Source organism: Halichoerus grypus, chromosome 6, assembly GCF_964656455.1.
Source record: "Halichoerus grypus chromosome 6, mHalGry1.hap1.1, whole genome shotgun sequence".
Lineage (NCBI taxonomy): Eukaryota > Metazoa > Chordata > Mammalia > Carnivora > Phocidae > Halichoerus > Halichoerus grypus.
Genome location: NC_135717.1, coordinates 33,754,377 through 33,778,448, shown reverse-complemented (window position 1 = coordinate 33,778,448; position 24,072 = coordinate 33,754,377). Strand labels below are relative to the sequence as shown.

At 51.6% G+C, this 24,072-nt stretch overlaps 1 protein-coding gene and 1 long non-coding RNA gene across 4 annotated transcripts; one reads left to right on the top strand and one right to left on the bottom strand.

Annotated features, from left to right (window-relative positions):
• Positions 1 to 841: 841 nt before the first annotated feature.
• LOC118524649 (uncharacterized) lies at positions 842 to 5,735 on the bottom strand. 2 transcript variants are annotated; one of them, XR_004911763.2, is made up of 4 exons: positions 5,592 to 5,735; positions 2,126 to 2,461; positions 1,367 to 1,450; positions 842 to 1,255 (listed from the first exon to the last, which is right to left on the bottom strand). It is a non-coding gene; the product is annotated as an uncharacterized LOC118524649 (long non-coding RNA). The 2 variants fall into 2 exon arrangements; XR_004911761.2 differs by having other exon boundaries at positions 842 to 1,450.
• A 45-nt stretch (positions 5,736 to 5,780) lies between these two features.
• On the top strand, positions 5,781 to 23,163 carry METTL22 (methyltransferase 22, Kin17 lysine). 2 transcript variants are annotated; one of them, XM_036074869.2, is made up of 11 exons: positions 5,781 to 5,874; positions 9,239 to 9,404; positions 10,814 to 11,170; positions 13,823 to 13,863; positions 13,952 to 14,096; positions 17,208 to 17,279; positions 18,622 to 18,675; positions 19,470 to 19,550; positions 19,761 to 19,863; positions 21,485 to 21,653; positions 23,052 to 23,163. In XM_036074869.2, the coding sequence occupies exons 2-11, from the start codon at positions 9,299 to 9,301 to the stop codon at positions 23,085 to 23,087; spliced, it is 1,164 nt and encodes a 387-aa protein (XP_035930762.1). In that variant the 5' UTR covers positions 5,781 to 5,874; positions 9,239 to 9,298; the 3' UTR covers positions 23,088 to 23,163. The 2 variants fall into 2 exon arrangements, with proteins under 2 accessions (XP_035930762.1, XP_035930771.1); XM_036074878.2 differs by lacking the exon at positions 5,781 to 5,874 and adding an exon at positions 7,012 to 7,920.
• The last annotated feature ends 909 nt before the right edge of the window (positions 23,164 to 24,072 follow it).

Here is a 24,072-nt window from a genome sequence, read left to right as displayed (position 1 = left end):
TGCAGGAGGCTCTGAGGGGAGAATGAATGCTCCATGCCTCTCTCCTGGCTTCTGGGGTCCCAGCAATCTTGGTCATTCCCTGGCTTGTAGACACATCACTCCGATCTCTGCCACTGTCTTCATATGGCCTTCTCCCCATGTGCCTTCCTCTCTCTATAAGGACACTTCTAGGATGGTGGGTGATTTCATCTCAGAATCCTGAACTAATGACATCTACAAAGACTCTATTTCCAAATAAGGTCACATTTGGAGGTTCCACGTGGGCACGAATTTTTGGAGGATACTATTCAGCCCACTACAGACCCTAAATGGTGCAATTTTAACGCCGCAGCAGAGGAGGTGAGCATTGGCTGGACGACCCTAAAACAATTCGCAAAAACGATGGTAGCAGGCACCATAGATAGGGCACCATAGTCCCTCGTCCAGACCGTTTCTGTGCCTGTGGGCCTGACTTTTGGCAGGCGGCCCCAGGACATTTTCACTGGAGTCACCCTGCTCATACACGGCTGATCAGAAAAGCCAAGGAATTAGCAGCCCTAAGCAATGACTGTAGGATTCAGTGTACAAATACCGCGGTGCTTTCATCTCTTAGGTGTGACAACTCAGAAGCACACATTTTACACTGGTTCCAAGAATTCCCCAGCAAGATGAAACTCCAGGGAACTGAAGCCTTCCCACTCAGCTGGAGGGGATGTAAATGGTGCAGCCACTTCGGAAAACGGGCTGGCTGGCCCTCAAAAAGTTAAATATGGCATTACCCTAGGACCCAGCAACTCCACTCCACGGTATGCAGCCAAGAGAAAGGAAAACTTATATCCATATAAAAACTTTCCATGTGTATTCATAGCATCATTATTCATAATAGCCAAGAAAAGTAGAAACAACCAAATGCCTATCCAGCAACGAATGCACGAATAAAATGTGGTCTATCCATATGATGAAATAGCATTTTGCCGTTAAAGAGGAATGAAGTAATGAATCATGCTACAACATGGATTAACTTGGAAAATATATGCTCAGTTAAAGAAGCCAGACACAAAAGAGTGCATATTGTAGGATTCCATTTATGCGAAATCCATAGTCAGAAAGCAGATTAGGCACTGCCAGGGAAGAGGACAATTGGGAATGAATGCTCGTGGGCTCGGAGTTTATTTCTGGGGTGATGAACATGTTCTGGAAGGAAATGGTGGTGCCACCGATAGAGCTTCGTGAAGACACTAAATCCCCCGATTCGTACACTCGCTCGTTCGGGCAGCTATAACACACCAAAGACAGAGTGGCTCATAAACCACGGAGATTTCCTTCTCAGAGTTCTGGAGGCCAAAGCCCGAGGCTGAAAGTCCTCCCTGACCTGTCCCCATCCTACCTTCCCCCAAGAAGAAACCGCTACTTGAGTTTGAAGACATCTTTGCAGACTTCTTTCTGTGCATTCACATAAGCTGCATACATCCTGGGGGGAAAAAGTGTAATATTTTGTGAGCATTTTCTCTCACATACATAAGATTTATACAGTTTGTATGGCCCTGTAACTTGTTTAATTTTTTTAATCTAACAATGTGACTTGGTAAAATTAGTGAAATTAGTGGGGTCTTTAAAACTGCAACAGAGGCTGGCAGGTCACCCCCAGGGAGGCAGAAGAGTCGAGCCTGGAACCTTCCTCATGTTCTCTTTTACTCTCAAAATGACACTTCAAGGTGGGTATGATCATCAATACTCGAGAAATTAGAACGTTAAGTTCCAGGGAAGTAACTCGCCCGACCACCTAGTATGTTAAACGTTCCCCGCAATTCGGTGTTGAACGAGTGGAAAGGACTAGTCAGTGGCCCTGCTGTGGATTTGAACCCAGCGCTGGTGTACCCGAAGGTCAGCTTGGTGCCTCTCCACACGCAACAGGGAACCAGAGAGGCAGGCGACTGCTGTGCATTTGTAGCAGGTGCTGTTAGAAGCTAGCGGGAGGCAGGGGGCAGAATTATAATCACCCGGCTGTCAGCAGTCCGAGGGGAAGAGCTCTCCCTCGGGAGGACAAAATTGTCTAGAGCTGATTGGGAAAACACATCAAGCATTTGTTAAACACACGACCTTTGGAAAGGGGGCTGCTCTGAATACCCGAGCCAATAATAATCACCTGATGGCAATTTCCTGCAAGCTGGTTTCTTATCATACATCTCGCAGTGCGTCCGCCTTCCTTTGTTGCATACATGATCTGTCATTAGTTCAGGCAGCAGGGGTAATATACACGCCGGCATGTGTGAGCTGGCACCCTAACCCTTGTGCTGCCAAGCCTTGGGAGAGCCGCTCATGGGAAGAGGCATACAGGAAAGGGCCTCTGGCTTAGGCTTCATCCAGCACGCCCGCTCAGACATCTGGGAGACCAGTCTGCATGCCAGCTCCACTGGGTGACTTCCAGTAAGGTACTTCATCTCTCTGAGCCTCGGGGGTGGTCGTGTGGATGAAAGAAGACCTGAATAAGAAGGGGCCAGCAGAGTGGCTTATAAATAACTGAGCAGTGGAATGGGGAGGGACCTCTCTCCCCGCCCCCACCTGCAGAATCCTGCAAAGAAGGGCTAGCTCTCACTCCCCCTTATTCTGATAAGCTCCTGCAGTGTTGCAAACTACCCCAAAATTTAGTGCCATAAATAATAACTCTTTTGTTATGTTCATGGATTCTGTGGGTCAGGAATTCTGGAAGGGCACAGGGGGGCTAGCTTGTTTCTGTTCTGGGAGCCTTAGCCAGGAGGACTGGGGGGCCGAGTGGGGGCGGCATCCCTTCCAAGATAGTTTCTATTGTGGGTTGAATTGTGTCTTCCCAAAAGATACGTTCGAGTCCTGACTCTGCACCTAAACATAACCTTATTTGGATATAGGGTCTTTGCAGATGTAATAAGGTGAAGACGAGGTCATGCTGGATTAGGTGAACCCTAATCCAGTAACTAGTACCCTTACGAAAAGGCCATTTAGACACATACATACACAGAGGCAGAAATTGGGAGCGATGCATCTGTACGCCAAGGACTGCTGAGAGCCACCAGAAGCTTCGACAGAGGCAAGGAAGCGGTGTGGACTGAATGTTTTTTTCCCTCCCCAAATTCATATGTTGAAGCCCCGGCCCCCAGTGAGGCTGTATTTGAAGGATAGAGCCTCTAAGGAAGTAAATAAGGTTCAGTGAAGTCATAAGGGTAGAGCCTGACCACGGAGGAGGATTCACGTCCTTCTAAGGGGCACCAGAGAGCTTGCTCCCTCTCTCTCCGTATGCACACAAAGCAGAGGCCAGGTGATGACCGAGAGAAGGTGCTGTCTGCAACCCAAGGGGAAAGCTTTCACCAGACCCCAAGCATACTGGCACCTCGGTCTTGGACTTCCCAGCCCCCTAAACCATGAGGAGATCAATGTCTGTTGTTTAAGCCACGAAGTCTATGGTGTTTTGTTCCAGCAGCCTGAACTGACTAATACAGATCATTCCCTAGAGCCTTTGGAGAGTACACCACTGGCGACACTCGATTTCGGACTTCGGGCCTCCAGGACTATGGGAGAATAAATTCTTGTTGACTTAAGCCACCATGTTTGTGGTGCCTTATTATAGCAGCCCTAGGACATTAGTAACAGTTTCATGGCTCACATTTGCAGGGCTTAGAGGGATAAAGAACAGATTCACCAGGCCTGTTGACCAGATGGTCTGCATGTGCCCCGCCCCCAGCACATCGGGGGTGTTTACCACGTGGATGAACTACTGTAAGCAACAATAATAGCTTATAAGGTCCATTAACCTTTGACAAATCAGGAAAGAATATCCAATGTGAAAAAGACAATCTCTTTAACAAATGGTGTTGGGAAAACCGGTCAGCCACATGCAAAAGAATGAAACTGGACCACTTTCTTACACCACACACAAACATAAATTCAAAATGGATTAAAGACCTACATGTGAGACCTGAAATCATAAAAATCCTAGAGGAAAACACAGGCAGTAACTTCTTTGACATCAGGCGTAGCAACTTCTTTCTAGATATGTTTCCTGAGGTAAGGGAAACAAAAGCAAAAATAAACTATTGGAACTACATCAAAATAAATAGTTTCTGCATAGCAAAGGAAGCAATCAACAAAAACTAAGAGGCAATCTATGGAATGGGAGAACATATTTGCAAATGATTATCTGATAAGGGTTTAGCATCCAAAATATATAAACAACTTATACAACTCAACACCTCAAAAATAAATAATCTGAGTAAAAAATGGGCAGAAGACATGAACAGACATTTTTCCAAAGAAAGCATACAGATGGCCAACAGACACATGAAAAAATGCTCGACATCACTTGGCATCAGGGAAATGCAAATCAAAACCACAATGAGGTATCACCTCACACTTGTCAGAATGGCTAAAATCAACAACACAAGAAACAACAGGTATTGGTGAGGATGTGGAGAAAAGGGAACCCTTGTACACTATTGGTGGGAATGCAAACTGGTGCAGCCACTCTGGACAACAGTACGGAGGTTCCTCAAAAAATTAAATAGACTACCCTATGATCCAGCAATGTCACTCCTGGGTATTTACCCAAGGAATACAAGAACACTCATTCAAAGGGATACATGCACCCCTGTGTTTATAGCAGCATTATTTACAATAACCAAGATACGGAAGCAGCCCAAGTGTCAATCGACTGATGAATGGATAAAGAAGATGTGGTATAGATATAAAATGGAATATTATTCAGCCATAAAGAAGAATGAAATCTTGCTATTTGCAATGACACAGATGGAGCTCGGGAGTATAATGCTGAGTGAAATAAGTCAGCCAGAGAAAGACAAAAGACAAATACCACATGATCTCACTCATATGTAGCATTTAAGAAACAAAATAAATGAGCAAAAGAAAAACAGAGAGAGAGAGGGAAACCAAGCAACAGACTCTTAACTATAGAGAACAAATTGATTGTTACCAGAGGGGAGGTGGGGGGTGGGGGGTGGGGGGTGGGGATTAAAGAGTACACTTATAGGGGCGCCTAGGTGGCTCAGTCGTTAAGCATCTGCCTTCGGCTCAGGTAATGGTCCCAGGGTCCTGGGATCGAGCCCCACATCAGGCTCCCTGCTCCTCGGGAAGCCTGCTTCTCCCTCTCCCACTCCCCCTGCTTGTGTTCCTGCTCTATCTCTCTGTCAAATAAATAAAATCTTAAAAGAAAAAAAAGAGTACACTTATAATGATGAAAAAGATAAAAATAAATTTAAAAAATAAAAGCTTCTCCTCCAAAAAAAAATATATGTATATAACTTATAAGTACAGTTGCCATTTTTCGGGTGCTCACAGCATGCCAAGGATGATGCTAACTGCTTTACAAGCATTATTCTATTTCCCCTTTTGGCTTCGGAGAAGTCCAGCCTGGGTTGCAGATGTGACCCTGCAGCTTCTTCTACCCCCAATGCACTAAAATCCTAGTGATGGAGACAGGTAAACATGTCTTGACAACCAGAGCCACAGGTGCTCTGATGCGGAGAGCCCAGACGCTGGTCAACGTGAGCAGGAGAAGGGGGACTCAAGGAAGGCTCCTGGAAGAGGTGACCCCAAAGTAGGATTGCCGCTGGGTCATAACTTACGGTAGGACCCTCATGGCCCGACATGGCAGGTCTGTGTCAGGCCTCGTGAATGGCGAAAGGCACAAAATACGAGGGACCAAGGTCCCACAGCTTCTTGTTAAGGAAGGGTACCGAGGAGCCCGCCGCCAGGGAACCTCGGACAGGTGGGCGTGGCCACGGCGCGGCGCCGGAGGGCGCGCGCAGAGGGGGCGTGGCCGCGCCTGCGCAGACCGCCTACTATGGCGGCCGCCTGAGACCGGCGGCTAGAGGACTCGGCCGGGCTCCATCCTGCAGCCCGCGGCAGGTAAGCTCTAGGGAGAGGCGGCAGGATGGGGAGAGTGCAGGGAGCCTCCTGGCAGCGAGCCTAACCTTGAAACCGGGCCCCCACCGACCTGAAGCCCTAGTCCCCACTTGGCCTCAGTGTCCCCTGTCGAGCAATGGTGGTTGGAGAAGGAGCCTTGTCATGTGGGTTTCTGTCCGGGGTCCAAGCAGCCCCCTCGGTTCAGGATTAAGAAGGGAGGACGAGGCCGAACTGTAAATGCCTTTTGAGAGGCGTTCAGGGAGGCGGCAAGACAGAAAGAGGAGCCCCGGGAGGGGAGGAGGTCCCTGGAGCCCCTGACTCCCAACTCTGCGCGCCGCCCCCGCGCCCCTGGACCGCGGTCCCTCCAGCTTCCCAGTCTTCATACCCTGCCCTGCATTATCCCGCGCCTGGACACAAACTGTCACAGAACTTCGCCCAAATCCCCATTGTTGAATGAGTGGGTAGAGTGACACCTGAAAGAGGGAACGCCTGGGAGGCGGGGCCGTATTTCAATCCTCAGATCCCAGCAAACTGCTTTTGGAGGGGAACCCTAGGGGAGAAAGGCTGAGAGCGTCAGAGTCTGGCCCCCACGGCTTTAGAGAGCCAATGCACTCAAACCCTAGTGATGGAGGTGCGAGGGGGGTACCATCTGCAGTCTGGGTGTTCTTTCTCTCTTCTCCAGTGAGGAGACGGGACTGAAACGCATCCAGTTGTAGCATTCCCAGACAGAGACTCTGAGTCAGCTATTCCTAAGTAGAAAAACTGTTGCCTGTCTCTATCTTCCAGCACACTCTTCAATAATAATTATTATTTGGGGTACCTGGGTGGCTCAGCCAGTTAAGCGCCTTCGGCTCAGGTCAAGATCCCAGGGTTCTGGGATCAAGCCCCACGTTGGGCTCCCTGCTCAGCGGGGAGTCTCTCCCTCTGCCTCTCCCCACACTTGTGCTCTTGCTTACTCTCTCTCAAATAATAATTATTAACGCTACAATGATCGGTACTCACTTTTGTTATTTATTAACCATTTACTATGTCCTGAACCCTAAAACTGATCATTGTCTCATTTAATCCTCACACAGGTCTGGAGGTGGGTACAAGACACCTCTGTTCCCAGATAACCTGATCCTAGGAGAAGCCCTCTAAAGGGATTCCAACTCCTGGTACTCAGTTGTAGGGTACATTTCCAGGAAGCCTGGGCAGTTTGAATTTTAAAACTGAAAATTGAGCTAGAAATGAAGAATTTGAGTTTTGTTTTTGTCTATATTTAAGAAAAGTTGGTGTGCAATGGTAATATTATGCTTACCTGTGGGATGTAATTTTTCCATCAAAATTGTCCTATAACAAGAAACAGCATCCTTTGGTTCTTGTTTGACTTTCGTAGCGTCATCACAGACGATTTTTTTTTTTCCCCAAAACTATATGTAAGAAGTCCTCAGTTTTCCCCCAGGACATGTTTCAGTCCTGGGAGAACCACACCTACCTTTGAGACATTTAGTCTCTTTTTGGATGCAGCCTAATTTTTCCAGTCCTCATTGATTGAGGGCTTTTGCCTGAGGATGGAGCATTTCTCCTCTGTCACTTTCACCGGCACCATGAAATCCTGCATCATTTTACTAGATTCACAGCCTCACTTACAACCCACTTGCTCTGTGCTGGCTTCTAGTGTCAAGTGGGGGAGCCAGCATGGAGACTAATTTAACAAGGGGTCAGCTTTTTCACAAAAATTTTTTGTGTAAGTACAATTTTGGCTTCCACATGGCAAGTCCTTAAATGTAGGAACTCCAGTTATGTGTGCTCAAACTATGAGGACAGCCTGGGTTATGATGATGCCATTTTCCAGTTGAAGAAATAGAGGCCTGAGAGGTTTCATGACATGCCTAGGACGCACGGCTAGTGTACACACCTACCCAGGTAGGAACAGCTCCTGTAGGAGGTCAGGAGTTATGGGCAGGTTTGGGCCAAACGCCTGAAACCAACCCCAACACAAGGAATTAACAACTGCTGTGGGCCACGGACTCTGCTCAGTTCTTTACACCCCAGGAAACCTGCAAGGTGAGAATATAGCTAAAGAAACAGGTCCAGAGAAGTGAAGTGATTTTCCCCAGGTCACATAGATACGAGGTGGGAGACTGGGGTTTACACCTATTCCACCCAGCATCCCAGCCCATGGCTATGCATGTTGCTGCTGTTTGATGCTTTTTGATGAGGCAGAACGTTGGGTTGGAGAGGGAGCCTTCCTGTTTTGACCCCTTTGCAGCAGGCGTAGTTTTCCACACCAGTTATTGCTGTGTCACCTGCATAATTTCCCACATCTGTACATCACCTGTACAGTGATTGCCTTGGTTGCTTTCCCTTTGAATCTACTCCCCTGCCCCCCACTTTTTTAATTTAAAGAGAATGTTTTAAAGCAAGAAAGGGTATTTGGGCCATTGGAGTCAACTTCTAGGATAAAAAAAAAACCGAAGGGGCAATAACTAAATGCAAAGTGTAAATTGTGATTGAATACTGTTTTAGGGAAAACCAGCTATAAAAGATATTTGCATGAGAAATGGAGAAAATTGGCTATGGACAGGGATGGGGTTTTATTTTTTATTTATTTTTTATTTTTTTTATTTTTTAAGATTTTATTTATTTGACAGAGACAGCAAGAGAGGGAACACAAGCAGGGAGCCCAATGCGAGGTGTGATCCCAGGGATGCGGGGCCCGATCCCAGGACCCTGGGATCATGACCCAAGCCGAAGGCAGATGCTTAACAACTAAGTCACCCAGGCGCCCCAGGGATGGGGTTTTAAATGGTACAAAGGAATCATAAATTATCTTAGATTTGCTAACGGTCTTACGGTTATGTGACAGATGTCTTAGGAGACACTATAGAGGAATTTAGGGATAAAATGTGATGTGTAGAATTTACTTTCAGTTCAGGGGAGCAAAAACCCAGGTAGACAGATCAATCGACCCCATATGACAAGGTGTTGATGATCACTGGATCTAAGCTGCGGGTATATGGCTGTTTATTATGCTATGCCCTCAACTTTCTTGTCTATTTGAAAACTTTCACAATAAAAAAGTTGGAAAAGATTAAAAGGGAAGGAAAACTTTATCAGTATAAATAGAAATTCAGATCCTTTGCCATAAATAAAAGATTCCTGTGAAAATGAACACACCGCAAACAAAATAACACAATTCTAGCTGGATTCTTTTCCCTTGCAAAGGCTCCGAGACTTTCTCCTTTAGGAAAAACATAGAGAATTTAAAAAGGGAAGCATCTTCTCCCGGGGTAATGCAAAGCTGTTTACCACCAGACTGGGGAGTGTTTATACCGTTCCCCTTTGGGACCTGCTGTCCTGAGGACTTGATCTTGCCTTCCAGGTGCTGCTGTCCCATGATTCACGAGGAACCCGGCCATGGTGGCTGGCCCCCACCACAGCTATGGATGAGGTCACCTTCAGAAGTGACACTGTGCTCTCAGATGTCCACCTCTACACCCCGAACCACAGGCACCTCATGGTGCGGCTGAATGGCATGGGGCAGCCCGGTAAGGTCCTGGACTTGTGCCAAGGGGCCCAGCCCCGTGGATCTCATTTTGTTTTCTGCTTTCTCATACTCCTCTTTTTGGGTAAAAGACTAGGTAGATTGCGTTGTTCAACTGTTACCCTCATACCACTTCTTAAGTACCCTTGTTGCATTGAGTGAAGTCCTGTGCTTTCCCAAGCACTTACTTTGTACAGGGTTGGGGGTAGGTGGGCAGGACTTGATGCTGCGAATGCAGAAGGCAGTGAGCCAAGCCCTGCTCTCAGGAAGCCCATGGTCTGGTCGGGAGTCAGGGCTCAGGCTCCCATTGCCCCACCCCAGTCCGGCCCCGTTCGTCACTAGGGAGGCTCCAGCTCTTCCCACCGGGGCTTCCTGGCTTTGCTCCGCACACCCTCCCCCTACTCATCTCCCCAGCAGCCAAGGGGATCTTTTAAAAATGCAGATCACATCAGCACCCTGATTTAGACCCTCCAGTGGCTCCGCCTTGCTCTTAGAATAAAATCAGACTCTTCACCCTGGCCTGTGAGGCCCAGCCCAACCCAGCCCTTGCCTGTGTGTTCACACTTACCTTTCTTTGCTCCTTTCTGTCCCTCATACACTGCACGCACTTCCTCCCTCAGCGCCTTTGCTCTTGCTGTTGTTCGACTCAGAAGGTTCTTCCCTCCCAGCTCTGACTCCAAATGTCACCTCACACAGGTCCTCCCTGGCCACCCTCCCCAGCTTTGATCACCCTGTATTAGCTTGTTGTGGTGTAATTAATACTCCCCTTTTCCTTGTGTCCCAGTTTGGACCCTGAATTCAGGAACCGGAGATCCAGAACAGATCAGTGGCTGGCCTGGGTCAGGTAGCCTGGGGAGATGGAGGACTGCAGCCCAGGACTGTCCTCTTGAACCCTTGCACCCCCGCCTCCAGCCCACTTCTCTAGAACACATACTCTTACTGAAACTGGTCCCAGTGACGTTCTAGCCACCGGATGGGGAAGGCCACTTGGTGTCCTTGTCCTGTCTTCCAGCCCTTAACAGGTGGAATGGTGTAGTGCGAAGGTCATCAGTTTAGGAGTTGAGCAGGCTGGGTGTGAGTCTTGCCTTGGCATGTCAAAAGCTGTGTGGCCTTGTTGGCTCCCTTAACTTCCCTAAGCCTCAGTTTCCACGTTTGTAAAGTGGAGCTGGGACCACTCTTCATAGCGGCAGGGAGGGCTAAGATAATGGGGGCCAAGCACCTTCACAGTAGATGCTGATCAAATGGTAGTCGTTCTCAATGGCCCCAGCTCCTCGACTGAGTCAAATGAGCCTTTTCTGTGGGCATTACTATGTCTCCACCTGGCCTGTAAAACTGTCCGGGTGGAAATCAGATTTTCTGCAAGGAGGAGACAGCTTGGAGATATGCTCCTTTTGTGTTCATCTTGCCTTGCAGTTTTCCTGTCCCAGTTCAAGCTTCTGTGGAACCGAGACTCTCAGACAGACTCAGGGGTTGAGGGTAGCCGTCATGCCATGGGCCCCACAGAGGAAATGCCTCCCTCTGGGCCGGGCAGTGCCAGACCCCCTCTGGGGAGTGGCTGCAGGAGTGACGCCACCATCCAGGAGGGGGTGGGAGCTCGGCTGGACGAGGACGGAGATTTGGATGTTGAGAGGAGACCATGGGCAGCTTCGGACCCTGAGCCAGCGGGGCCTCCGAGAGACAAGGTACATCCCACGATTCTAACACAGGAGGAAGACGACCCCCTGGCAGACGAAGCACAAGAGAGCAGCCTCCAGGATATCATCAGAATAGGTAAATACAAGTCTGGCTCGCCTGCCACTAGCACGGCACCGCAGTGTGGATCAGGGCCCAGTGTGTTTGTGGGTCAGGGAGAGTATACAGATAGGAAGTGACAAGCCCGAGGCCACACAGCTGGGGAGCAGTGAGGAAGGTTCTGAATCTATGTCCATCTCCACAGCCACGACTCTTGCCACCCCCAGCATTGCTCATTTGGGGGAAAAGAGCTCTGGGTTGAGTCTGTTCCTTGAGATCCAGGGTCCCTGATGGTATCTGAGGCCCCAGTAAGCCTGGGCACTGGCATGGGGTGGGGACACAGGGTCAGTTAGGGCACCCTCAAAAACAGCAGCAGCGGGCGCCTGGGTGGCTCAGTCGTTAAGCGTCTGCCTTCGGCTCAGATCATGATCCCAGAGTCCTGGGATCGAGCCCCGCATCGGGCTCTCTGCTCGGCGGGAAGCCTGCTTCTCCCTCTCCCACTCCCCCTGCTTGTGTTCCCTCTCTCGCTGTGTCTCTCTCTGTCAAATAAATAAAATCTTTAAAAAAAAAAACAAAAAACAGCAGCAGCTCTCTTCCATCCACACATCCGTACAACAAGTAGTTACTGAGTGCCTGCTCAGAACCCTACTCTGTGTTTTCCGTGGATTACCTCTGTTCCTCACAGCCTTTCCAGAGATGAGCATTCCCATTTCACAGAGGTGGGAACTGAGACCCAAAGAGGTTGAGGAACTTGCCCCAGGTCACACAGCCAGTCAGTGGCAGAGTGATGATTCGCACCTAGGTCTGTCTGACGCCAGAGCCTGTGTTCTTTTTTTTTTTCCATTTTTTTTTTTAAAGATTTTATTTATTTATTTGACACACACACACACACAGAGCACAAGCCGGTGGAGTGGCAAGCAGAGGGAGAAGAAGAAGCAGAGAGCCCAACATGGGACTCAATCCCAGGACCCTGGGACCATGACCCGAGCCGAACGCAGACGCTTAACTGACTGAGCCACCCAGGCGCCCACCACAGTCTATGTTGTTATGTCATGTGATCAGAACATTGGAAAGTTCTGGCCTGGGGAGACGTAGGGGGGCTGTGATGGCTCATTTTGCTCTCAGCTTTCACTTAATTGGCCTCCCTGAGTGGGGAGTGGCTGACTTGGTTATTCTATACCGAGGGTTTAGCCTCTGGTGTGTGTGTTTAACGTCCGGGGAATGTACCATTCCACAGGCTGAGAACAAAGTCCCACAGCAGAGGGCCTGGCCTGTCCCATCTCACAGACCTCATGGTGAGGCCCTTCCTTTCAGCATGCTGTCAGTCCTTCCCACCCTGCGGGAGCAGAGTGGCAAGGCAATTAAATGCTCGAGCTACAGGGATAACCCCTAGGTGTTCCATCCCCAGCTGTATGCTTCCATCTGTAAGGTGTGACATAAGGGACCAGGTCTTGGACTCTGGCGCCCTGCAGAGCTGGGCTTTAACCCACCTCCACCCCTCACGAGCCAGGTAACCTTTTATAAGTGTCTTGCTCACCCAGAGCCCGTGTTTGCATGTGTAAACTGGGGGCCAGGATACTGCCCTTTGGTGATCATTTAATAAGTAATGCCAAGTATGTGCCTGTACGGGGCCTGGTACAGAGTGGACACTAAGCAGATGTCAGTCTCCTGACCCCCTTTTCCTCTGACCCACAGATCAGGTCGTTGTTTTCAGGTTGTGGACCCATCTGAGAAGCCAGTTAAAAAATACCCGGATGGGAGGGACACCTGGGTGGCTCAGTCTGTTGAGCTTCCAACTCTTGATCTCAGCTCAGGTCTTGATCTCAGGGTCATGAGGTCGAACCCCCCATTTGGGAACCAAACAGCAGGGGCGTGCAGGCTGCCCCCCTCAACTTGTAGGGCAGACCCTCGTGGAGGGGGCGTGGGCAGCATCACCCATGCTTCTTCTGACCCTGCGGTTCTCTGCCCTGTCTTGGTCCCTCGGTCCCTTCTCCTGTTCCATTGTGAGCATGTGGTCCGATGTGGGCAAGGCTGACAAGCACATGGAGCCCCCCACACTGTGCACGTGTTGTGCATATTTTAATTTGATAGCCATCCCCATCCTGCTTAAGAATGCGAGAGCCAGTTCTTTAACAGCAAAGATGTTTGCCATGTTCCTCTTTCTCTTTGGTCTCCTATTTCTGTTCTCTCCCCCGCCCCCCATACCACCATGAGATTTTATCCTAATACATTTTGTACTTGAGAATATGTCTTATCATAGTTCACCTGAAAAGGGATATAAACTCAAACTCACTTTGTTGACTTCTGGTCTGGTTCTAAGCGTGAGAAACATGCGGAATGCACCGTGACTGTTGTCAGCATAGAGCCGATCCAGACGACATAAACACACTGTGACGAGTGTGCAGTTACTGAGCACAGTAAAGTGGATTGTGGGATGCGGTGTGTGTGACCAGGCTGGGCCAGGACCTGAGGGGCAGAGATTCCCGGTTATCGGAGCCAGCCCCTGTGCCTGATCTGTGAGTGACGCTCACACAGTCCCTCCCAACTGTCGCACCACCTGTGTTTCTGCTGCTCTGGAGAATGCTCAACTCCAGCACCCATTGCAGAATGCCATGCACCTCGTCTTGTCTGTGTTCTGTCCGTCCCCATTTTCACAGTAGCCCTTTCTCTTTTGGTTTCCATCCTGTCCAGAACACACCATGGCCACCCCCCTGGAGGATGTTGGCAAGCAGGTGGGTAGGTCCCGCCCACTTCCTGTGGCCCCGAAGGGTCTCCCTGGAGCCTCACGTCAGCTGTCATTCCTTGTCCTCTCTCCCCCAGGTGTGGCGGGGTGCCCTGCTCCTGGCTGACTACATCCTGTTCCAACGGGACCTCTTCCAGGGACGCACCGTGCTGGAGCTCGGGGCGGGCACGGGGCTGGCCAGCATTATGGCAGCCACTGTGGCGCGTACCGTTTACTGCACAGGTAGGCCCACCATCTCGGGCTGAGGGGAAGTAGTTTCCCCACAGGGCGCGCCCTGCTATGTCAGAAAGTGAGGCGGAACAGCCGGGAATTGAACTTCTGCTGCTGTGGATTTTGCCATCCCGTTCCATGGTTTTCTCCACCCTCTGTTGTTTTCTCAGTCACGTCGGGATGGCCCAGCACAGCCCACAGGTGCAGGAGCACTTACAGTGCAGGAGGCCCTGCTGCCCTGCCCACGAAAGCTGGACGTCTCAGGAAACCAGGAGGGGTCCGCCTTTTATAAGGCTTGAAAACAGGCTTCACATTTTTTCTCTGTTATAGAAGTCTTGCTTACTTTTTGTGGAAACTTCCTAGGACAGCAAGTCAAATTGACTCAGACTTCTACAATCCCCAGATTCGTTCAACAGTGTGCAGTTTATTGAGTGCCCACTGTATGCAGACACGGTCCTAGATGCAGGAGATCCAGGAGTGAGTAAGACAGAATTGCTGTCCTCCGGGAGCTTTAGAACCATTACTTGAACTGTTCGTATATGGGGTTTTTTTTTTTTATCATCTTTCCCCTTTTCCTTTGAATGTACATACTCCAAAGCAGTAGCTGAAATCAGACTATATATTCGTTGCTGTGTTGCCAAAAATGTGAAAAAAACATTTTTTCAAGAGTATTTTCCAAAGTCATTAGAAATTATAAATATGACTTAATGACTAGGTAATGTTTCATCTTTTCTTTTTTTTTTTTTTTTTTAACCATTTTCCTGTGTCTGGACATTTTGGTTGTTCCCATGTGTTTTGGTGTTTTTGTTTTTCTGTTTGCCCCTTTGTTAGTTGCCCTGCGGTGAACACCTTTGTTCACCATTGTCTGCTGATCCTCAGACTAGGTTCCTAGAAGCAGGTGTGACCCTTTTGAAGCTTTTTTTTTTTTTAAAGATTTTATTTACTTATTTGACAGAGAGAGATAGCGAGAGAGGGAACACAAGCAGGGGGAGTGGGAGAGGGAGAAGCAGGCTTCCCGCTGAGCAGGGAGCCCGATGTGGGGCTCGATCCCAGGACACTGGGATCATGACCTGAGCTGAAGGCAGGCGCTTAACCGACTGAGCCACCCAGGCGCCCCTTCCCTTTTTAAGCTTTTGATACATATTGCCAAGTGATTTCTTTCTCAGTTTTTTTATTTTTTATTTTTTTTATTTTTTTTAAAGATTTTATTTATTTGAGAGAGAGAGAAAGAGCACGAGCAGGGGGAGCAGCAGAGGGAGAGGGAGAAGCAGACTCCCCGCTGAGCAGGGAGCCTGATGCAGGGCTCGATGCAGGGCTCCATCCGGGAACCCCGGGATGATGACCTGAGCCGAAAGCAGACGCCCAACCAACTGAGCCACCCAGGTGCCCCACTCTCAGTTTTTTATTTTGAAGTAGTGTTAGACTCACATAGAAGCTGCTAAAATGTTACAGAAAGTGCCATAGATCCCCTCACCCCCCCGCCACAGTGATGGCATGTCACGTACCCGCAGTTCAGTGGTGACACCCGCAATTTGCCAAGGGCGTGGTGCTCTCAACTACACCCCACTCTGGCCCACACGCTTTTTCTGAAAGCGTGTACTAGTTCATAAGAGGGTAGGATCTCATCAGGGGAGTGTCACTGCACTTTAAATCTTCAGGGTCTGTTGGGCAGAAAGGGGACATCTGCTCTGGTTTGCATCTTTGTTGATTCCTAGTTCCCATCCCCATGGTGCCTCTGTGTTTCTTATGAGACTGGAAAGGGAAGTTAGGGATCCCCTGTGATGCTGGCACACTTCCCAGATACTCTGCATTGGCCACTGGCCGGGAGTGTGCGGGGCAGCCCCGGTTCTGCTCCGTGCCAGGGTGCAGGCAAATTGTCAGCAAGCCCTTCCCAGAGTCAAGCCGTCATACACCACCCAAGAGCTTTGCCCTGTGCCTGGTGCCTAACAGCAGCATATAACGAAGTTGTCTTATCCTTGAGAGGGGGATTTTCTGGCACAAAGAAGGGAGCTCACATCTACATGGCACGTTCTAGTTGGCAAAGCCTTTCACATGCTTCAGCCCCCGCTTGTGACTTCATAGTGACCCTGGGCAGTAGTCAGGGAGTCTGTCACCATCCTTGGTCCAGATGGGCAGACTAAGAGTCAGATCACATGCTGGCCCCAAGTCATACACACGGCCGCTATCACATGGCGGGTGGGGGAGGCGCCCATGGTTCATACTGGTTTCCATGGAGCAGAGTTCTGTGCTCTCCCTCTGGGGCTGGCAAAGGGATAATTGGGGGGCAGCCCCAGGTCTCTGGTCTTCCACTGCCACTTGGCCAAAGCTGCTCCTTTCTTACCTGTTTTATATGTTAAAATCCCACGGAAGATCTATTTGAACAAAAACTCCCATAAAGACTTACAAGCTGCTAAACTGGTTGTGTGCTATCAGGCACACACCATCAATATTCTCTCTACCCAGTGGCCCCGGGAAAGCGATAGGTGTGTCCCAGGCTCTGCGCGTTCCCTGGAATGGAGAGCCCTCAGTGGGTAACGGGACAGGGTCAGGACGTCCACAGCCATAGTGGGCCGGGCAAATGTCACTCACACAGCTTTCTGTACCTTCCACGCATACACTCTCCTAAGTGAAAATCAAGTTTTGGTAAAATCCCTGCACCCCTGCACCCCAGGCCCCATCAAGGATGCACGGTACTGAGGATCAAACGGTTCTGCTGAAATGGAGGGAAGCGCCATCTTGTCAGAGCCATGGGCGGCTCAGGAGACAGGGATGGCCGTGACGAGTCATGCTCCGAGAGCGTGCCCCCAGCATGTAGGAACCTGCCCTGTGTCTCAATGAATCACCTCCAAACACCCATGCCTGTTTCTTTCATACACACTCAAAACAGGAGCTCTCACCCCTTCCCTCTGGACTGCACAGTCCATCCCACCAGCACCATCATCTCTTACTGAAGGGAAAGGTCGTTAAAGAGGAACTTAAAGTGAACGTACTTAATGTTGGCAGTAAGCATACAGGAGAAACTTGACTTTCCATTTTGCACCTCTCTTCAGTCAGGCTTTTGAGCCTGGAGATGAGAATGCGGTGGTGGCTGGCGTTTTATGGCGTGCCCTTCTGTTGTTCCAGATGTTGGTACAGATCTCTTGGCCATGTGCCAGCGAAACATTGCCCTCAACGGCCACCTGACTGCTGCTGGAGGTGAGGCTCAGCGGCTCTTCCCCCTGGGAGGGAGGGTTCTCTGTTTGGCCGCTGGGACAAACACCCTGTACCGTGACTGTGGGAGCTGGGGTCTGCCCGCTGCCCTGTAGACCCAGGTGAACGGAGTGAGCACAATCCCGGCTTCACGGAGCTTCGGATCCGATGACTCTGCCCTTGCATCATCCACTCCTCCCACACCCACTGCCGCGTCCTGCTTCAGCTCTCTCCCTCCTGGACGTCACAGCGGCCCCCACCTGATCTCCCAGCTCCTTGTCTGCCCCACCCAGGCTGTCCTGCAAGCCAGACTCTTCACTCCCCACAGAAAATCTTCAGGGTTGAAGTTCAAGCTCGCCTTCTGTCGCCCAAACCTCCTGGTCTGACCCCTGCCTGCTTTTCCTGCCTTTTGCCCTGATAGCCTTGCTCTCCAGCGAGCCGAACACTCATTTCACATGCTCTTGCCTCTGCCCGGACCATCCCCCCACGCCCATCTGCCTGATTGTTGGATTTCTGCCTTGACGTGATAGATGCGGGCAGCCACTCCTCACTGGCCTTCCTGTCCAGACCTTTTCTGAGCAGCCTGGGGGGCACTTTCCCACTCAGATCAGGTCATTCCAGCCCGCAGGCTTCAGACCCTTCAGTGGTCTCCCATTGCTCTCTGAGTGGACACCGAGCTCCTCTGCCTGTCCCAGGGCCTGCGGGGGTCGGGCCCTGCCATCAGTAGCCCCTGCCTCACAGGACCTGCTCCGTGCCGGCCTCCCTAGCCTGTCTGAGGGTCCCAGACCTCCAGACGAGGTCACAGTTCCCTACCAGAGCTTCATTTCACCTCGAACGGTTGCATTTTGATGTCTGTGTGACCAGTTGATAGGGATCTGCCCCCCCCACTAGGCCACGCGCTCCATGGGGCGGGGCCCTGTCTGTGTGATGCCCCGTCGCATTGTTTGTTGAATGCCCAGTCGTCAAGAGCTGGAAGGGAGGAGCAGTGTGACTCATGTTCTCTTTGAAGCCTCCCCTGACACCGCTGTCTGCCACCAGAGCTGGTCTCTCCTGGGCCCCTGGCACGTCCTCTCAGCAGTGCCCTGACCACATGGCCTGGCCGGTGCACGCTGGCCAGCCAACCTCTCCTGGGCTGCTGGTGCCTGAGGACAGGGACACGCCTCCTAAACCTTTGCATTCCCTGTGTCCGGTGCAAGACCCGAGACCTAGCGCTCAGAAAATGCTGCAGGGAAGGAGGGACATGGAGAGGATGTTGGTGGGGGGACGGAGGGATTTGGGCATAGAATGGGAAGGGTTAGCCTTCTCTGTGTTTTGAGTTTGGATATTCTACTTGGTTTTGCTTTTGCAGGTGGTGTAGTTAAGGTCAAAGAACTGGACTGGCTCAAAGACGACCTGTGCACAGGTGCGCATCTTCTTGTCCCGCGTCCCGGCAGACGCACGGCCCCTTGTCCTACCTCCAGGACATCAGCCCTGTGTCCTGGGCTGAGCAGAGGGTCCCGGCTGTCGCCACAGTCCCTCAGCTCACGGCCACTCCGCTCCATCGGCTGATGAGTGACAGTTGCTGGCCGCTTCTACCCGCTCTGTCACTCAGACTCGCAGTGTCCCTGTACAGTAAGCACATTAGTCCCCAAGTTACAGGTGAGGACAGACGCTCCGGGTTAAGCACCTGCCCAGGACTGGGAGGCAGCCTCCCAACATGGCTCTCTGTCCTCTGTCCATGGCAGGGAGTGGGCCATGTGGCTTCAGAGCCAACTGCATGGGAGAGTTTTCTAAATTTATTATATAGACTCTTTCATTCAGACTTGCATGTTTGCTCACTCTTTATACAAACACTTGGTCATCTACCGAGCACTTAGCACCTTAGGTCCCCTGCCCTCCCCAGCAGTCCTTGAGGGCAGCCTTACTATGCTCATTCTGGTGCAGAATTGAAACCCAGAGAGGTGGAGCACCTTTCTCAGCATCACCCAGCAAGTTCATGGGGCAGCAGTGCCTGCCCCTCAGTGGCAGAGGCAGCCCCTGGCAGCCGCGTTGGCAGCCATGGCCCTGAAGCTGGGGCGCTAGGATTCAGAGCTGCCTGGCGGTGCCCACCGTTCCGAGCTAGCCCCAGCTCTGTTTCCTCTCCTGAAGCTTCACTCAGCCTCAGAGCCGGCCCACAGAGAGAGGAACGTGCGCAACATGGCCTTTCTTCTTTCACAGACCCGGAGGTCCCCTTCAGCTGGTCACAGGAGGACGTCTCCGACCTCTACAGCCACACCACCATCCTGCTCGCAGCCGAAGGTAAGACGTCTGGGTCACAGCGGCGCCCGGGCCCCCCTGCGGAGCCCTGCCTGGCCTCCCGGGCGCCCCACCGCACCCGCCTGCGGTTTTCAGCGTGCGAGCTGCTGCCGTTGCACATTCACGGGGACCCGGCACCACGTCCGGGGCTCCTCCGAGGGACAGATCTCCCTGATGGTTGCATTTTCCCCTCGCCCGTTTCCTTCCCCGCAGTGTTTTACGATGATGACCTAACCGACGCTCTGTTTAAAACGCTGTTCCGCCTCGTTCACAAACTGAAAAACGCCTGCACAGCCATTCTGTCTGTGGAGAAGAGGTGAGCTCTGCGCCCCCGAGAGCCAGGCGCCCCCTTCCGAGCGCACTTTCATCAGCGTCGTCCTGCCCCTTGCTCACTGAGCACCTGCCGTGTGCCAGTACACGCCGCCCCTTACACGCGGGGCCTCCTGTCATCGCAGGCCAGCCCACCTTGCCTCACCGGTGGGGGGAGAGAGGCTGAGGGGCAGCAGGGAACCTGTCATGGCTGGTCTGTGAGCAGACGAGCACTTGAACACAGCCGTGCTCCAGAGCCGGGACACGTGGCCACTCTTTCTGAATGTCCCCTCCAGGATGCCTTCTGTCTCCTCAGGGCCCCATGTCCCGATGCAGACAGAGCCCCTCCAGGATGCTTGCACTTGAACATCCTGAAGCATTAGGGCTCCCATTGAGGGAGTGTCCATTTTGGACACAGTACTGGACACTTTACACCATTTTTTCCCATTTCTCTGCTAGGGCACAACTTTTCTGAAAGCAATTTGGAATATGTAGCAAAAGCCATAAAACCGGGGCACTTGGCTGCCTCAGTAGAACTTGTGATTCCTGATATTGGAGTTGTGAGTTCAGCCCCACATTGGGTGTAGAGATTACTTAAAAATAAAATCTTAAAAAAAAAAGTGATGAAACTGACCCTACTTACTGACCCAGCAGTCCAGCATCTAGAAATTCACCCTGTGGAAGCGATTACGGCTGTGTCCACACTACCCACCTGGGCGTATCCATCACAGTGTTGTTCATATGGATAATATTGAGGCGCTTCTTCACAGCACACGTGAGCAAGGACAGCATGTGGACCGCGCCTGGATGCTGATTTTATAGATAGAGGGAAACCTCGAAAGTCCTGACTGGATATTGGAATGTTAAAGAATTATCATCATATTTGTTTTAGGTGAAACAAAGAAGCAGATGATCCTTTATCTTTTCGAGATGCATGTGGCTGTATTTACAGAGGAGACACTGTGATGGCTGGCGTTAGCTTTTTAATAATCCAGTCTGGGTGTGCGGGAGGCAGAGGCCACAGCGGCCGTGAGCTGGCGGTGGTTGAAGCTGGGATAGTTGATCACGCTGTCGGAAATTTCTCGTAATAAAAGATCTGGGAAATAAAAGGGGAAAAGGCAAAGAATTTGTTTCAGCATAAATCATGTTGCAGGTTAGGGTGTAGAGGTGGCCGAGTGGCCGGGCTGGGAGGACTCGGGAGGACGTGTTCTGAAGTCGCCCCTCTGATGGCTCCCCACCCGCTGCTCTCAGGCCCTGCCCTTCGTACACTCACTGCAGATATGATTGTGGGCACCTCGTGTGCAGATTCTTTGCTGGGGGAGGCAGGAGAGGCCAGTGGGTGGTGGTCAGCATCCACCTCCTGTTCCACTTTGTAGCTCAGGGCAGGGCCTGTCTTTTGGGTGGTGGTATCTTAGCCACCTGACTTCGCCTCCCTGAGCCTCAGTTGCCACGTCTATAAAATGGAAGCAGAGACTATATGTCCACCTCCCGGGCTCTCCTGCAGATTCAGGAAGGAAGCGCACCCAGTGCTCGGTACACGGTAGGCGCTCAGTGAAAATCCGCTGGTGGGGAGTGAGGCCAGGGAGCAGCCGGAAGGTGAGGCATCTGTGTCGGCTGCTTGTTTGCAGGCTGAACTTCACACTCAGACACCTGGACGTCACGTGTGAAGCCTACGACCACTTCCGCTCCTGGCTGCAGCGGCTGGAGAGGCTTGCGGACGGCCGGCTGCGCTTCATGGTGGAGCCGGTGGAGGCCTCCTTCCCACAGCTCCTTGTCTATGAGCGCATCCAGCAGCTGGTAGGTGCAGCCCCACCGCGTGCGGGCCATCGTTGCTGCGCGTGACACTGCTGACCCCAGGGCCTTCCAGACACGGGCCCGTACCCTGTGCTGTCGGGGCGGAGGAGTGCGAGCAGCCGAAGGCTGTGGTGGGCTCTCCCCTTCTTAGGGGTCACTGTGTCTGCGGGCGGGCCTGCAGGCCAACCGTCGCCTTGGACTTGAGAGCCTGTTCTCTCCCTGCGGGCAGTTCAGGCTCCAGAGGAAGTAGGGCCGAGCACAGGCGGTGGTTGGTGACACAGGAAGGCAGTGAGGGGGCACTTGGTGGGGTTCTTGATGTAGGAACCCCAGTCCTGGAGGCCACACCTTCACCGTGGAAATACACTGGCCTCTCAGACTAGGCAGGCTTAGCTGATGACAAGTGGCCCTCTGACCAGGCACAGTGGGTCCATCAAACTAGGCCTCTGAGTAATCATACTAGTAACGGCACGCGGGCCAGGTACCAGGCCGAGCTCCTTTCTCCCCTGCCTTGGTGGATACCGGGACAAGGTAAGTCACCCCACCAGGCAGCGACAGAGCTGGGCCTTAATCCTGCAGCCACATCACTTCCTATCGCGGTTTTTAAACCTAGCTCATAGGGGGAAATCTGAGAAACAAAATTACCCTTGAAAATCCCTTATAATTACCAGGAGCTGCAAGTCCAAATGTCTGGAATGAATGACTTCTGTTCTTTTTGCCTCTTGGCTGTGACTGCCCCTTCTGTGGTGGGTCTGTGGGGACAAGTCCTAGTTCTGAGGGGACCAGTCCTAGTTCTGAGGAGGAGAGGGGAGGATGAGGGGTAACAGAGGGCTCTCCCTCGCACGCTCCCCAAGCAAGCACAGCACTGGATTTGTGTGGTTGCCATGTGTGAGGAGCAGTCTTCTGTTCACGGCTACGCCGCCTCTGGGCCGCCTTCCTGCCCGCCCGTCTCCCTGTAGACGGCAAACGGTCTACTGCCAGTGAGGACTCAGTCCCCACTAAGAACTTGGTGTATCTGTACCTTCTCCACCTGCCGTGTCAGAAGGAGCAGCACATGACCAGGAAAATCAGCTCCTCACGAAATTCAGCAGTCATGGGATGCGGCACTTACGGTCTCCCCAAATGGAAAAATTGTGACTTGCTGCCATTCTTCTGGTCCATTTTGATCATGTGGCATCCTGATGCGTCTTGGATGAATGCCAGGACTTAGCCATCCAGGTCTTCTTCCATAATGGGGCAGAAAGAACAGCCCAGAGCAACGAAGAATCAGAAGCAGCTCCCCACTCCTGCGGCAGCGTGCGTGCTGCCCCGTGGTGACTCTTCTCCTTTGCTAATTACTCCCTCTCTGATGTTGTGAAGTCTCCTTTGCGAACCTCAGGAATCTGCTTTCTCTGTTTCCTGCAGGAGCTCTGGAAGATCTTTGTGGAACCAGTAATGTGATCCATCGCATCCACAAGCACGGCCTCTCGACTGTTCTAGAATGCATTTCTAATAAAATGGAAAGCTCATAAAATAATGTGTTTGCGATTGTATCATTTTAAAAATGTGGCAGACGTACTTTATATGCCCCAGGGCTGTTTCTGGAGTCCGTTGCTGCTTCCCAGCAGCAGCCAGAGAATGTCCTTGCTCTGGGCTAGAAGTCCATCTAGTTGCCTGTTGTCCATGCTGCCGGCTTGTCGTATGTGTGCCAGGATGTCTCGAGAGCTGTGGCCAGGTTGGGTAGGTGTTCTCAGCTTGATTCCACTTGAGTCAATTACTTCAGGTTCCCTGGCGGGCGGGGGACCCAGGGCCCAGCCGGTAGCATTTAGTGCTCCCCTGTGTTACGTGCTTACAGATGTGTTTAATATGGTCGCCACAGTTGCGGTAATAACACTACACAGAATGAGGCACAGAAGCCTCATTGCCTTCCCCGTCCCTCTGGCCAGGGCCCATTCAGAGGAAGTGGCAGGAGCCAGCAAAGAGGCCTTCATTTTCTGTTTTAACTCTTTATAACCAAAATCAGATGAGCTGAGAACAGACACGAGCGTTTTTCCTGGTCGCGTGTGGCTGACCCGGGTGCACGCCATGATCTGCCTCGTGGCATTTCCTCCCAGAGCCCGGGCTTCTTCCCCGCCTCCCCTTGGGCTCCCTTTTCTGGTTGCATCACATGCACATGTCTCTGTCTGCGCCCCTCCCATCTCAACCCCTCCCTGTTGCTTTCTCCCTCCTCTTCCTTCCCAGCTCAGGTCCCACCCTCCTGCTGCCTTGGCCTCCCCGCAAACCCCCCCCCCCCCAGTCCTGTTGTTCCTGCATGCTCGGCACCGGGCAGCGTGTTCCCCTCCCTGCCTGCCCCCCACAGTCCAGATAACCTTCCTGGCGTCTCTGCCTCTCTGGCTCCATCTGGACACCAGATTAACTCACTTCATCTTCCCAACGCCTAGGACTT